This window comes from Solea solea, chromosome 1 (genome assembly GCF_958295425.1).
Source record: "Solea solea chromosome 1, fSolSol10.1, whole genome shotgun sequence".
NCBI lineage: Eukaryota > Metazoa > Chordata > Actinopteri > Pleuronectiformes > Soleidae > Solea > Solea solea.
Genome location: NC_081134.1, coordinates 27,726,538 through 27,743,089, shown reverse-complemented (window position 1 = coordinate 27,743,089; position 16,552 = coordinate 27,726,538). Strand labels below are relative to the sequence as shown.

Sequence of the window (16,552 nt, the reverse complement as noted above, 5' to 3'; positions counted from 1 at the left end):
CAGGTCGTAGTTTTCTTTAGAATTTCAAACGTTTTCCCCCAGAATTCTGACTTTAATCTTATAATTCTGTCTTTAATCTTATAATTCTGACTTTAATCTTATAATTCTGACTTTAATCTTAGAATTCTGACTTTAATCTTAGAATTCTAACTTTTTCAGTTTTGTTTCAAAAACCTTTTTGTGTCCTAATCCTAATCCTCGTCCGTGAAGATGGAATGTTTTCTGGTTTCCTGTAAAACAGAATCTTTTGTTTTGTTAAAACACTGATTTTGACATTTACTGTTTTAAAAACCTTGTTGATTAACAGAGAAACTAACAGATTAGACTGCAGTAGATTATATAGATTATATTATTTATAAATATTGTAGTTGTTCACAGTCATACACTTCTGCACTCATGACTCATGTTTCATTTTAATTTCCCTTTCACATTTTGATCTTAAATTAGCATTGTTGACCTTTTAACACACGCCCACTGCATGAACACATGAACTCTACACAATGTGCTGGGATTATTTTTAGTTTTCACTGTGTTTTCACTCCTCACTCAAGGTCGTTTTTTTTATCAGGATTAAAAAAGAAAAGAGAGAGAGAGTAGACACACAGACAAAGGTGGGTAAAATTATGGTGACAGTGACTTTACTGTCACAGATGTACAACAGATCTGTGTGTGTGTTATGGACAGATCACCACGGTAACCAGGTTGGCATGGTGACAGAAGATTTTTTTTATTTTAAATCAGTAATTCTCTCTCTCAGTGTTGATTGATGTCTCTCACCCTCTAACTCTCTTAGCAGGTAAAAGAACACGTGTGAATGAATGAACCCACACATCCTGCTGTGTGTGTGTGTGTGTGTGTGTGTGATAGTCTGCTCCTCTTATTCATGTGAACATGGATGAAAACATGATGATAATGTGATGACATGAACCGTTTAAAAATGTTAAATGTGAGTTCAGTCAATGTCTGACTTTTATTTTATTTTGAAAAGTCACAAAGTTTGTGTGTGTGTACACAGAGTGTTTGAAGATGGCGTCTCTCTCTCTCTCTCATGAATAAATGATGGCGTCCTCTCTCTCTGTCTCTGTCTGTCTCTCATCTATACTTGATGTCCTCTGACGTCGTCTCTGCTGTAACTCACTTCCTGTCATCACTGACCCTCGACCCTTATCTTCTTCATCTTCTTTATCTGACTTCTGCACATTTTTCTCCACAAAATGTCTTTATACGTATATGAAAAGTCGTTTTTTTTGGTAATTTGTTATATACACATATATGTATGTGTGTATATATATATATGTGTGTGTGTGTGTGTGTGTGTATATATACATATATTATTATTACAAGATAAAAGTTGAGCTGTCAATCAAACAGACTTCTCTGTGTCACGTGGATTTATCTGTCAACACACGTTCAGTGTCTGTAGGTGGAGCTGTTTCTTCCTGCTGCTGTGGTTTGTGTGTGTGTGTGTGTGTGGGTGTGCGGGTATTACTAATGTTGTGGGGACCTAAAACTGTTTACACAGCCAAATTATGGGGACTTGTCTTCCTTGTGGGGACAAAAATCAAGTCCCCACAACATAAATGACTACATTTTAAGGTGAAGATATGTTTTAAAGTTAGGTTGAGGTTAGGGTTAGGGTAAGGGTATGGTTAGGGTCAGTGTTAGGATTAGGCCAGTAGTAATTGTGGTTAAGGTTAGAGTAAGTCTCCAGGAAATGAATGTAAGTCAATGCAATGTCCCCTTAAGTCATGAATGTCCAATATGTGTGTGTGTGTGTGTGTGGGTGTGTGGGTGTGCGTGCGTGTGTGCGCGTGTTAATTAGATTGTGTAACAGGCTCAGTGCTGCACAGATTGTCAGGAATGGAATCTCCCTCTCACTCGATCCATAATAGCTGCTGCCATGGAGATGCTTTTACACACACACACACACCACAGTAGCAGCAGAAGGAAACAGCACCACCTATATGCCGACACCAGTATCTTAAACACAACAGAATGATTATTAATGATCATTGAGGTAGGTATTTGCTTTTCCTTTTTAAAATCATCGTCATTGGCCCTTTATTATGAAATAATTCACTTAATACAACATTTTTAAAAAAATCTGTAAAACATGTTTTTGTAACATTAAACTTTTTTGATGCTTAAGTTAAATTTTGTAACAAATTTTTGGTAAGATCATTTTTTTAAATGCTACAACATTTTTTTGGTATTTTTCTCCATGACATTTGTATTTTTTTGTGTTTGTTTTTTTAATCACAACATTTTGTAACCTTTTTTAAACAAAAGTAATTTTTTTGTAGCGGGATCCTTGGTGACACCCTCCTGAATGATATGGCTTAGTCGAGTTGTTGCATTCAAAAGTTTATTCTCACCGTGCCCCAAAGGACCAATGACTAAAACAAAAATATTTACAAAGTAACAAAGAAAAAAATAGATGAAAACAAAAACAAACAAACAAAAAAAATTAAAATAAAATGCGAGAGTGCAGGCGAGGGAGGAAGAGCGGTATTATGTCAACGCGGAGGGACAAGTGTGCTGTTCGTGGCTGCACAGTGGAGCACAGTGTTTTGACGTTTTACATAAACTTCGAGCCTCAGAGGATTTTATATATGAAGCTAATGTGCCGGATAAAGTCAGCAAACGTTGTGTTTGTGTGTTCACACCACTTCGCATCAGACTGCGGCCAGCGGTCGCCGTATTTAGTCAGCGACCGTTTTTTCACCGACGTACAAACACACACATTGTTAAGAAAAGGTCACATAGAGCTCATAACTGACCATTCTGACACGTCCTAATTAAAAATATTTGTTCAGTACGTCCTCCATGGCCAGAGCACAGACTCAGTTTGATACAGTCACATACAGCGGCAGTTTATGCAGCTCGCCGCTTAAGTGTTTTTAACTGATTTACAGTTCGGCAGTGTTCAGCTTCATCCTTGTGTCGACGTCTCTTTCTGTGACGCACTCTCACTGTTTTTCGCGCACGCTGCCATGTTGATATTGTCAGAGAACTAGTGGAGGGAGGGGGAGAGGAATGGAGCGGAGAGAACAGGAGCTGAGCGAGTGAGCGCAGTAAAAAGGACAAATCAGAAACCCCCTGGAAGAAGTGGGTGTGTGTTTGCCTGTGTCTCATTTGCATATAAAGGGATCAGGCACAAAACCGAGCTTTCTGAAAGGGGCGGTTTTGGCAGGGTTATTGAACTGCTATGGTGCTTCATCCTTATGGTATTTTGACCAAAGCATGTCACAGACATGTTAATTAGGACACCAAGGAACTATTTTAACTTGGAGAATATGTATAATATGTCTCCTTTAACTCCTGCACTGTCTCTGTTTGGCATGTTGCGTATGTGGGTGGCGTGTATGTGTGTGGCATGTGTATGTGCGCACAAACTGCCCTCACTCAGTGACGGGGCCGCTCCATCACATTCATGTAACATTAAAACATGTCATAACATTTTTGTTCGTACATAATTGATCATTTTCGTGTCGTCCTGGTCATTCTTTTTTTGTAAAAACGTTTTTGGTCACAAATCTTTTTTTTTTTTAAAAAGTCAATATTTTGTAAAACTTTTTGGTGACAAAGGTGAAACACATTGTTTGAATAGTTAAGATTTTTTGGTTGGTTTTTCATTTGTTTTGGGAAAATTTTTGGTCACATGACGAAAGTTTTTAGTTACAATTCAACATTTTGTAGAGATTTTTTTGGTAAAGTTGTCTTCTTGTACCATTTTTGTGTGTGTGTGTGTGTGTGTGTGTGTGTGTGTGTGTGTGTGTGTGCGTGTGCGTGAGTGCACAACAGGTGGGACTTAATCCAAGAAATGTCACACATACTGCCACAGCATTGTGTACATTGTGTTTGTGTAGTGGTGGTCTGTGTGACAGGTGGACTGTTTCAGGTGTGTGTGTGTGCGTCACCGTTTGTTGTTTGTGCGTCACCCTGGATTTTGTCGGATTTATGTACATATTAACCAATCGTGTGTGTGCTCCTGGTGAGAGCACGGTCAGAACTCTAAAAGCATGAATGGATGAATACAGCATTTTTTTCACATTGATGTTATTTATTTAGGAATAACAAACATTAAAAACCATCAAAATAAGATGAAATATTCAGTGTATAATTTGTGTTTATGTGGAGGTCGGTCACTGGTCAGTGACTTATGCTAGTCATGTGTGAGTGTGGAGTGAACGGGGATCTCCACTTTGACACCTGATGGAAACACTGAGTGGAAGGTTACAGCTGAGGAGGGGGAGGGGGGATCCCACTCTCCCTCCTCCTCTGGGTCCCCCCCCCCCCACACACACACACACACTCTGACTCACTGACACTTGTTTGTTTGTCCTCAGTTTCATTCACTCATTCACTCACTCACTTCAACATGACACACTGTGCGACTGAGGCTAGACTGGTGTGCTTGCGTGCCTCCATGTCCGGCATCGTCCGAGTGCTGCAGAGTCGCGTCAAATCGCTGCAGCGCCTCCTGCTGCTCAAGAGCCACCGACAGCCGACCTCAACTTTTGACGTCAGCTGCTGGAACGAACCAGATCTGCCAAACGAGAAAAACAGGGTCACAGTTTTCGGTGTCTGCTGTGGATCCGATTGCACCAGTTTGACCGTGAGTAGCTGTAGCTTTAGCTTTAGCTTGAGCTTTGGTTCTTCTGTTTGTAGAGGTGTTGACATTTTGTGAGGTTTTTTGAATGCACCTCGTTAGCTGCTCCTCTGGACTGAACACCAAATATAAGAATAGCACTTTTACGAAGAAATCAATCAAATGGCGATAACTCGACTCCGTACCTGATTTCGGTATCGGTCCGATATCGGCCTAAATAACTGGGTGGGATATCTGAAAAGAAGTAAAATGCGATATAAAAACCTATAATATAACGTAAAATACTTCGCTAAACTGAGGCTAATGCGCTCAAACGAATGTCTGCCATAAATGGAGCGTCGTATTACCAGCTACGTTTCAAATTTGGTACGACCGATAATGTGTCATTTTTCACATACAAAAAACCCTTAAAGAGTGAGATTATTATTATTATTTTACAGTATTTTTGTCTCTTTCTTTTTGGATATTCCTCTTGCTGTGTGTGTGATATCATGTTTCCTCCTCCCTCGTAGTCTCTAACACTGACGTGTCCTAACGTCAGCTTCACATATGAACCAGTATTTGTCAATAATTTTAATATTTTTCACACTAATTTTGGTTTAAAAAAAGAATGCTTATTTTCTCTATTTAATGTTGTTGTAAATTTAATGTCCTTTAACATTGAGGGAAAAGGGTTTTAAACATTTGTTTTCTGCAGCTATTATTTTTTTCATAATTGCTGTTGATTAAGATAAGAAGTGAATGATTGTAATCATACATGTATAATAGCAGCGTCTGGTTTTAATGTGTGAGCGCAGGTTAAGAAGCGTGTGCAGAGTTTATGTTAATGTGATAACGACATCATGGTGACTCACTTGTGAGACTCTTTAATTTGATCTGAACGATGAAGGGAACATGTTGAACATCTGCTACAATCATCCCCAGCTGTTTGACTGAACCATGAGAAACCTGCTGCTGCTGTTTATCAGCCGCTGTTTTATTCTCTTTACTCACTGAAGATCACAACAAACCATATTTACACCGTTTTTATAAGATTTAAAGCTGCGGTCAGTAATCTGTTAGCCATCATAGCAGGACATAAACAACATACATTTGTCTGAATAAAAATGTGAAAAGAAATAAGCCTGAAAAATGTCAACTGCTAAAGTAGAAAAGTTAGCCAGAAGATATTTAGATGTTATCCAGAAGATAACCAGAAGATAGCCAGGAGATATCAAGAAGACATCCAGAAGATATTCAGATGTTGGCCAGAAGATAGCCAAATGTTAGCCAGAAGATCTCCAGATGTTAGCCAGGGGGTAGCCAGAAGATATTCAGATGTTAGCCAGGAGGTAGCCAGAAGATATCCAGATGTTAGCCAGAAGCTATCCAGATGTTAGACAGGAGATATTCAGATGTTAGCCAAAGGCTATCCAGATGTTAGACAGGAGGTATCCAGACGATATTCAGGTGTTAGCCCGGAGGTTTCCAGAAGATATTCAGATGTTAGCCAGAAGATATTCAAATGTTAGCCAGTAGGTTTCCAGAAGATATTCAGATGTTAGCCAGAAGATATTCAGATGTTAGCCAGGAGATATCCAGAAGATATTTTGATGTTAGCCAGAAGATATTCAGATGTTAGCCAGGAGATATCCAGAAGATAGCCAGAAGATATTCAGATGTGAGCCAGAAGACATTTAGATGTTAGCCAGATGATATCCAGGAGATATCCAGAAGATATTTAGATGTTAGCCAGAAAATATCCAGAAGATTTCCAGAAGATATTTTGATGTTAGCCAGAAGATATTCTGATGTGAGCCAGAAGATATTTAGATGTTAGCCAGATGATATCCAGAAGATAGCAAAAATAGATATGTTAGCCAGGAGATAGCCAGAAGATAGCAAAAAGATATTTATACGTTAGCCAGAAGATATCCAGAAGATCGTGTGTGAGACAGTGAGTGATGCAGGTGCAGGGTTTGCAGTTTTGATCCTGTGATTAAGAGGTGCTACATGAGCATCCTGTCGCCTCAGCTCTGATCCTCCATCTGTGTTCTGACTCACACACACACACACACACTGAAGAGACAGAAATAATTTCTTCACTTCTTAAACATTTCCATCTTCTCCCTCAGACCTTACTTCACCACAGTCTGAGCTTCACTTGCTTCTGCTGCAACTAAAGATACATGTGTATATATATCTTTGTTTGTATGTATATATGTATGTATATATATGTATGTGTATGTATATATATATATATATATATATATATATATATATATATATGTGTATACATATATGTATGTATGTATATATGTATATAATATATACATATACATATACATATATCATCATTTATTATTCTGTGGATTATTTTCTTGATTAATCAAGGACTTGTTTGGTCCATCAAACGTGGAAATGATGTTCTCAAACGTCTTGTTTTGTCCACAAACTCTCCTGGTTTTAAAATCATTGATAATCATTCTATTTATGATGTTAAATACACCAAATCGTATATATATTGATTATAAAAAAACTAAAACTATATTAAAAAAGTCACTTCTTTCATTTTAAGCCGAATATTTATGTTACAGCAGAATTTGATCATATTTATAGTAACTGTCATTGTTTGTAAACACAATGAAACTGTGAAGTAATCTGATTTCATACGGCAATATAATCTGAATACATCCACTGAAATAATCTGCTTGTGTCTGACACTAAAATACCTGGATTACATGAATTGACATAATCTGATTAAGACCTCCTGAATTAAAACAAAAACAGTATGATGGCACTCGCTGAAGTAATCTGTTTATCATCCAGCGAGGTAATCTGAATATATACGGCAAAATAATCTGATTACACCAATTGAAGTAATCTGAATACACTCCCCAGAATAATCTGATTGTGCCCACTGAAATAATCTCATTATGTTTAGTAAATTAACTGAATTAGATGCACTCAAATAATCTGATTAAAATCACTGAATTAATCTCAATACGTTCAAAAAGAAGATCTGATTGCACTCACTGAAGTCGTCTGGTAATCTGTTTTCATCCAGCAAGGACATCTGAATAAATGCACCAAAATAATCTGATTACACCAATTGAAGTAATCTGATTACACCAATTGAAGTAATCTGATTACACAAATTGACGTAATCTGATTACACAAATTGACGTAATCTGAATACAAACACCAGATAATCTGATTACACCAATTGAAGTAATCTGAATACACACACCAGATAATCTGATTACACCTATTGAAGTAATCTGAATACACACACCACATTATAAGAGTTGATTTTCTATATTGAATGATATTTATAAAAGTATTTTGTAATGAGGTTTTTTTTCTTTTACTGTAGTTGTTGTAGTACTTACACACACACACACACACACACACATATATGTATAAGTATATATGTGAGTACTTCTGCAGTACAACTGTTTCTCCTGAGGGAGAGAGAGAGAGAGAGAAAGAGGTGAGAAAAGTTCAAATAAAGATAGAAAAAGTGAGAAACTAGAGAGAGGGAGGGATGGAGAGAGAGACACATATTTTAACAGGAGAGAGAGAGACACAGATTTTAACAGGAGAGAGAGAGAGACACTCACAGAGAGAGAGGGACAGAGAGGTAGAGAGAGAATGTAGTGTCAGGATGGAGCAGCAGCGTCAGCTTCACTTGTGTCTCTCCTCCGTTGATGTTCAGACACGAGCATGTTAACGCCACACAAACTCAGCCGCAGCAGAGACTACAGGTCCCACAATGCACTGGGGCAGACAGCAGCCAACACCTGGGAATTGCAGGTACGACTGCAGGTAGGAAGAGGAGGAGGAGAGAGAGAGAGAGCAAGAAGACAGAGAGATGATGGGTAGATGTTTTAGCTCTGGTTTCATTTGATTTTTGTTACCCTTCATTCAGAGTTAGCTTCACTGGAGCTAACGGCTCGCAGTCACAAGATACTATCAAGGTCAAGTCTGATTTGATTTTGATAGTCTTGTGAGATTTGCACAGATACAGGAAATCGTTGATTCAAGTGTTTTACGAATTGATTTGTTTTGTTTAGGTTATTTAGTCATGTGTGTCTTTAATCCAGAGAAACTCACGTGTGATGAACCAATAATGTATCAATGTGGTTTGTTCACTCATTCATCTGTTTACCTGTTCACCTGTTCATCTGTTTACCAGTTAATTTGTTCATCTACTTATCTGTTCACCTGTTTGGTTTATGACATCATTTCTGAGAGAATCAACAACAAACTTTAGAACGAGTTAATGTTAGGAGGGACACACACACTCACACATGCACACACACACTCGCACATGCAAACACACATATACACACACACAGTTGTCATGGAGCCTCCCCCAGTACCTGCTTCCTGCTGAAGACCAGTGATTAATGATACCATACTGTGTGTGCGTGTGCGTGTGTGTGTGCGTGTGCATGTGTGTGTCTCCTGCTGTGTAGATGAAGAACATGAGGAAACTCTTTTATTCACTTGGATGTTCTCCCCCTTTAGGAGGACATCCAAAAATCTCTGACAGATGATGATGATGATGATGGTGATGATGATGTCGTTGTTATTGTTTACTTTTGGATTCAGCTGCTGCTTTGTTGACTACATTTCCCAGAATTCCCTTCCAAAGAAAAACCTGTGAACATGAAACATCACGGTTTGTTCTCCTGCTTAACAGAGAGTCTGACTCTGGTCATGTGACCCACACAAACACACACACACACACACACACACACACACACACACACATCCCTCTCTCTTCAGGTTTGTTTACTTTGTTGAAAAAGCTTCTGTTGTTCCTTTAAACTCAGCGATGATTCACATGTTTTTAAAATCACCCATATGACACTGTGTGTGTGTGTGTGTGACAGGACGACATGCTCTTTAAAGAGATCAGTATCACTCATCATGTGAAGGAAGGATCAGAAAAGGCCGACCCTCGACAGTTTGAGCTCAGGAAAGTCCTCGGACAAGGCTCCTTTGGCAAGGTACCATTCTTTACTGTGTCTGTGTGTGTGAGGCTGTTACCATGGAGACGGCATAGTTGTCTTTATGAATGAACTGTTAGCTTTTACAATAATCTACCACAGTAAACACATCTGTCTGTCTGTCTGTCTGTCTGTCTGTGTGTGTCTGTCTGCAGGTGTTTCTGGTGAGAAAGGTCACAGGACCTGATGCTGGTCAACTTTACGCCATGAAGGTCCTGAAGAAAGCAACACTTAAAGGTACATACAAGTACTACTGTTACTGTTAGTACTTTACTACTACTGTTTCTGTTAGTACTTCTACTACTGCTACTAATTTTACTACTACTGTTACTACAACTACCACTCTTACTACTGGGAGTGCTGCTGCTATTGTTTCTACTACCGTTAATGTTAGTCATACTTCTACTACTACTACTACTGTTACTATTTGTGTTTAAAATACTACTGCTACTGTTTCTACTAATACTGCTATAAATACTGCTGCTGCTGCTGCTGCTGCTACTAGTACTAGTACTACTAACAAAATAACACTCACAGATATAATGGTGCGTTCCATTTGCAGTCAGAAAGTTGAATGTTCCTCACAAACCCTGATGTAAGATTACAAAATGGCTGCCACTCATGTCAACAGTACAAACACTGTTCATAGGAAGAATGAAGAAAGATAAATCCTCACATTTAGTGTTTAAACAGATGTTTGTGACTCTGTGTGTCGTCGTGAGTTCATTAAACACGTCGACTTTGACGGTGTTTGTCAGTGACAGACCCAAAATAACAATTTCACACCACACACAAAGATGGTGTTAGACTTCACTCACGCGCCATCTACTGGTGGAGAAAACACACACTTTTCTTCTTTTTCTCCTTCAGTTTGTTTTTCTGCTTCTGTTTGTGTGACTCAGATTTTCATCTGTGAACTAAACCAGAGACAGAAGGAGGAGGAGGTTTAGTTTCAGCTTTATCTGCTGATTTATGTGTTTTCTACTGTGTGTGTGTGTGTGTCTCCAGTGCGTGACCGGGTCAGGACAAAGATGGAGAGAGACATCCTGGTGGAGGTCAACCATCCCTTCATCGTCAAACTGCACTACGGTGAGTCAGCCAATCACAGAGCTGCGTGATGACTCACCGGTGCCACAGCAGCCAATCACAGAACAGTGTGATGACTCATCGGTGCCACAGCAGCCAATCACAGCGCTCAGTCACTCCTTGATGACACCTGCAAACATCTGAATCCTTCTGTCTTCCTTCATTTCCTCAGCCTTTCAGACCGAGGGGAAGCTCTACTTAATCTTGGATTTCCTGCGAGGAGGAGATCTCTTCACTCGTCTGTCTAAAGAGGTAACGTGAAACCACTCCCTGTATCTGTGTCATGTGATACGGCCCCGCCCCCTTTAGGAGAACGAGCTGCAGGTCCTGAAGGAGATTGCTGTGCAGCGTTGTAGTCGAGAAACCATGGACACAAACGTCTCTATGACCTTTAACCTTTGTAAAAACCCAACGCAATCTAAAAATCTTTATTTACCACAGGCTTCACTACTACAACATTTCTGCTGAGTCATGTTTATTTCTTCTTTATGTGACGACAACAGCTTCATACTTTAAAAAGTCTAAAGTGACTGTATCCCACTGATATCGGTATCAGCAGATACTGGAGTTTGTGACATCGGTATCGGTAGATATCGGTATCAGCAGATACTTCAATTTGTGACATCAGTATCAGTAGATATCGGTATCAGCAGATACTTCAGTTTGTGACATTGTACTTGGTAGATATCGGTATCGGCAGATCCTTGAGTTTGTGACATCGGTATCGGTGGATATCAGTATTGGTAGATATCGTATTGGCAGATACTTGAGTTTGTGACATCGGTATCGGTAGATATCGGTATTGGCACATACATGAGTTTGTGACATTGGTATCGGTAGATATCGGTATTGGCAGATACTTGAGTTTGTGACATTGGTATCGGTAGATATCGACATTGGTAGATATCAGTATCGGTAGATATCTGTATCGGCAAAAACTTGAGTTTGTGACCACAGTATCGGTAGATATCGGTATTGGTAGATATCGTATTGGCAGATATCGGTATGGGCAGATACTTCAGTTTCTGACATCGGTATCGGTAGATATCGGTATCGGCAGATACTTGAGTTTGTGACCTTGGTATCGGTAGATATCGGTATTGGCAGATACTTGAGTTTGTGACATCGGTATCGGTAGAGATCGGTATTGGTAGATATCGTATTGGCAGATCCTTCAGTTTGTGATATCGGTATCGGTAGATATCGATATTTGTAGATATCAGTATCGGTAGATAACGGTATCAGCAGATCCTTGAGTGTGTGACATTGGTATTAAACATGAGATCATAACCCGGTTAAAAGAGAATAAGACAATGAAATGTGTGGTGAATCAAAGTTATGTAAAATGTCATGTGAGGCTTAAACACATTATGATTTAAAAGTCAAAAAAATTAAATAAAAAGGTGTGTGTGTGTGTGTGTGTGTGTGTTGCAGGTGATGTTCACAGAGGAGGATGTGAAGTTTTACTTGGCTGAACTGGCTCTGGCTCTGGATCACCTGCACGGCCTCGGAATCATTTACCGAGACCTCAAGCCTGAGAAGTACGTGAACACACACACGCATACAGATTATACACATGTTAATTTATGATTTCTGTGTTGTTTCAGTATCCTCCTTGATGAAGAAGGACACATTAAATTGACTGACTTTGGCCTCAGTAAGGAGTCCATAGACCACGAGAACAAAGCCTACTCCTTCTGTGGGACGGTGGAGTACATGGCTCCTGAGGTGGTGAACAGACGAGGACACACGCACAGCGCCGACTGGTGGTCGTACGGTGTACTGATGGTGAGAATATGCCGTTCATAGACTCAGGAAGAACAAATAAAAGTCTTAATCCCAGTCTTAGGCGTTTTCATTCTGCAATAGGACTGACACGATCCATTATCTGATTATCAATTATCAAAATAATTATCTTACACACCCAGCTCTAGTGGTTGTATGAGGTATTGACACGGCTGACGACATGTTCACTTCTTTATCTCACTGTAAACAGAAGTTTGTAAACCACTCACTCTCCCACACCAAACCCCGTCTTATTTTGTCAATTTGGCATTTGAAATCCTTCATTCACTTTAACTTGAGTGACACAAAGTGACCACATGAGGTAGACCAGCAGCTCCCATGTCCCTGTGAAATCACTGATTTTCTCTATGAGGTTTGGTGTGGGAGAGTGAGTGAGAAGTTTGCCTCAATCCCTGATTCTGATTATTCTTTGTAAACTTTGAATTGATTGATGTTAAAACATCAACAAGAATTTGAAACAGACCAGGGGAAATATTTGAGTCTGATTCAATAAAATCATACATATATATATATATATGTATATATATGTGGGTGTATATATATATGTATATACACACATATACAGTATATATGCATATATGTATATATGTGCAGCATGTGTATATATATATATTTATATACATACTGTACATATGTATGTATATATGTATGTATGTATATATATATATATATATACATGTGTGTATATATATATATATATACATGTATATATATTTATATATATATGGTTGTAGATTCAGATTGCAAACAAAAGTCAAAAATATGAATGAATATTTAAGGCAGAGCCTTTAATTCATAACTTTAAATGGACGTGAACACAAAAAATGTAGGTTTTTATGAAACGTAAATCTCCTGATGCCCTTAAATCTTAAATTGTCTTTATTGTCATGATATTTCAGCTTTTTAATGAGCTGCAGTTTAAATCTGTGCCGGTGTAATTTCTTCTCTCTCCTCTCTGTTCCAGTTTGAGATGCTGACGGGAACGCTGCCGTTTCAGGGCAAAGACCGGAAGGAGACGATGACCATGATCCTTAAGTAAGACACTTTATACTCTTTGTAAAAAAACTCTGATCCAATCTCCGACTGCGGCTTTTATTTCAGCAGCAGCAGAACATCCGAGAGGAGGCAGAGAGACTCACACCTCCCTCCTCCTCCTTTCTTTCTTCCTCCCATCCTTCCTTCCCCCTGGGAGGAGGAGGAGGAGTGAATGATTTATAATGGAGGAGATAAAGTGCAGCACTCAAGAGGAAGAGGAGAGATTTATAACAGACGGAGGATTCTTTTAATAATTCATTAAACTTTTGGTCCATAAAATTATTTCTTTGTTTTATGTCACAGAGCGAAACTGGGAATGCCTCAGTTTCTGAGTTCTGAAGCTCAGAGTCTCCTCAGGAACCTTTTCAAAAGAAACCCTGCAAACAGATTAGGTAAAAAAAAACTCAAACACTCACACACCCACTCACTCATTCACCCACTCACACACTCACTCATTCACTCACTCACTCACTCACTCATTCACCCACTCACTCTCTCACCCACTCACTCACACATTCAACCACTCACTCGCTCACTCACTCATTCACCCACCCACTCACTCACTCACTCATTCACCCACTCACTCTCTCACCCACTCACTCACACATTCACCTACTCACACACTCACTCACTCATTCACCCCCTCACTCACACATTCACGCACTCACACACTCACTCATTCATCCACTCACTCACACATTCACCCACTCACTCATTCACACACTCACTCACTCACACATTCACCCACTAACTCACACGCTCTCACTCACTGAGATAGTGGAGGCGTTGGTGTTCTTCTGAGGTTTCTCTGAAAATAACCACTTTACAAAAACACTCAGGGTGAGTGAATGAGTGAGTGAACGGAGAGATCTCTGGATCTTTAAAGAATGATTTAAATGGACGTTTACAGAGATGTGAATGTGTTAATCTAAATCAGATAACTTGTAAATAAATGAATAAATGAATGTTTGTGACACAGTGAGGTTGTGTGATGTGTGTGACTCTGCCCCCTGCTGGTGTCATGCACATGTGTTTTGTGTGTGTGTGTGTGTTCAGGAGCAGGTCCAGACGGAGTGGAGGAGATAAAGAGACATCACTTCTTCAGCACCATCGACTGGAATGTCAGTGACACACGCACACACACACGCATACATGCATACATGCACACACATACGCACGCACGTGCACACACACGCGCACACACACACACACACAGTGATTTCTCTCTCACTCATCATTTCTGTGTCTCTGAGTTGTTCTAACATTCTCCTCCTCCTGGTGTAGAAACTGTTCCGCAGAGAGATTCCTCCTCCTTTCAAACCAGCTGCAGGACGACCTGACGACACTTTCTATTTTGATCCAGAGTTCACCGCCAAAACTCCCAGAGGTAACAAACTCTGCTGCTGCTGCTGCTGCTGCTGCTGCTGCTGCTTATGTTACTGCTGCTGCTTATGTTCCTGTTAAAAGTTCTCTGAACACAGAGGATTAACTGTGACTGTGTGTGTGTCAGACTCTCCTGGTGTGCCTCCCAGTGCTAACGCTCATCAGCTGTTCAGAGGATTCAGTTTTGTGGCCATAACAGAGGAGGAGACACAACCACTGCCTAATGCTATAGTACAGGTATACACACACACCCACAGTGAAATCGTAAAAGAAGAAAACTTTACCAAAAAACTCTACAAAATGTTGAATTGTTACTAAAAACATGAACAAGCTTGTGCCACAAAAATAAATTCCAAAAAGGTGTTTCAAAAACATTTTAAAAAATATTGACATTTACAAAAACATTACATATACAAATAACCTAATTAATTTGTTATCAAAAAGGTTACAAAGAGAGCCCAACTTTAAATCTATGGATGAACATTACAATGGACATTTATAAAATGGAGAGATAACTGCATTTGTTAACCATAAGTTGGAGTTGCTTCATACTGGGAGAACTGGGTCAAATATGTCACACCCCATAGGCCTGATTTTATTTTCACAAACCAATGACTGCTGTACGAAAAGGATCACTCCCTACCTGTACATAGTTGTATTGTTTTTCTTTTCTTTATTTAGTCATAAACCAAGAGTGTTATTTGGACATTTAGAGCAGACAACAGATGTAAGATGTATGCATATATGTTATACCGGATGTGAATATATGATTCTGAATGTCGATAATTACAAAAAAAAAAAAGATATTGTGATTTTAAAAAAAAACACAAAAAAACGCACCCTATCCTGCCAAAAAAATTACAAAATGTAATTTAACTAATAAGTAATAAATATTACATGTTCCCAAAATTGTTTTGGTAATATTAGAAATAATAAACAAACTGTAATCATTAAAAAAACACACACCTATGTTAACAAAATTGTATTTTTATTTTGATGTAATGTTACAAAAATTTTATTTGCCAAAAAAACTACAAAAAAATTGTTATCTTACAAGAATGGAAATTTACAAACTGAAATAAATAAAAACATTACAAAGATTTTATAAAGTTTAACAACATTTTTACCAAAGTTTTAGAAAAACATTTGTTTCTGAAAAAAAGTTGTGATGTTTAAAAATATTTTGTATGAAATTTAGTAAAAAAACTTGACTTATGTTACACAAAAATGATCATCAGATCATTATGCACCGCCTCCCTGTGTGTTTTTGTGGGCGGAGCTTTGATCATTTGATTGATGTGAGATGTTAGCGTGCTGTTGTTACTGATGTGAGCTTTAATCTCTAGATCAGTAATAATGTGAAACTTTTTGGTCAGATTGTTGTTTTTTCTGAATCTCCATGAATATCAGAAAACTAACGTGACGTACGAGTTAACACATAAAGTTTATTACAATAATAATAATAATAATAATAATAATAATAATGTGATGTTTGTTTGCAGAATCTTCACCGCAGCACGTCGTTGTTCTCCGACGTCTACGAGATCAAAGAGGACATCGGCGTGGGCTCGTACTCCATCTGTAAACGCTGCGTGAACAAAGGCAGTGGCATGGAGTACGCCGTCAAGGTTCA

General features: G+C 38.8%; 1 protein-coding gene across 2 annotated transcripts in view; it reads left to right on the top strand.

Annotated features, from left to right (window-relative positions):
- rps6ka3b (ribosomal protein S6 kinase, polypeptide 3b) overlaps positions 1-16,552 on the top strand; it is a 39,402-nt gene that overhangs the window by 16,686 nt on the left and 6,164 nt on the right. Inside the window, exons 1-13 of one of the 2 annotated variants that reach the window (XM_058650143.1) lie at positions 4,426-4,618; positions 9,493-9,609; positions 9,765-9,846; positions 10,618-10,698; positions 10,868-10,947; positions 12,130-12,236; positions 12,303-12,483; positions 13,466-13,536; positions 13,840-13,928; positions 14,593-14,657; positions 14,821-14,923; positions 15,047-15,156; positions 16,422-16,547. In XM_058650143.1, coding sequence (XP_058506126.1) covers positions 4,430-4,618; positions 9,493-9,609; positions 9,765-9,846; positions 10,618-10,698; positions 10,868-10,947; positions 12,130-12,236; positions 12,303-12,483; positions 13,466-13,536; positions 13,840-13,928; positions 14,593-14,657; positions 14,821-14,923; positions 15,047-15,156; positions 16,422-16,547 — 1,401 coding nt within the window. In that variant the 5' untranslated portion in view covers positions 4,426-4,429. Of the gene's footprint in view, positions 1-4,425; positions 4,619-9,492; positions 9,610-9,764; positions 9,847-10,617; positions 10,699-10,867; positions 10,948-12,129; positions 12,237-12,302; positions 12,484-13,465; positions 13,537-13,839; positions 13,929-14,592; positions 14,658-14,820; positions 14,924-15,046; positions 15,157-16,421; positions 16,548-16,552 lie in introns of those variants that run through there. The other variant, XM_058650151.1, reaches the window with a different exon arrangement.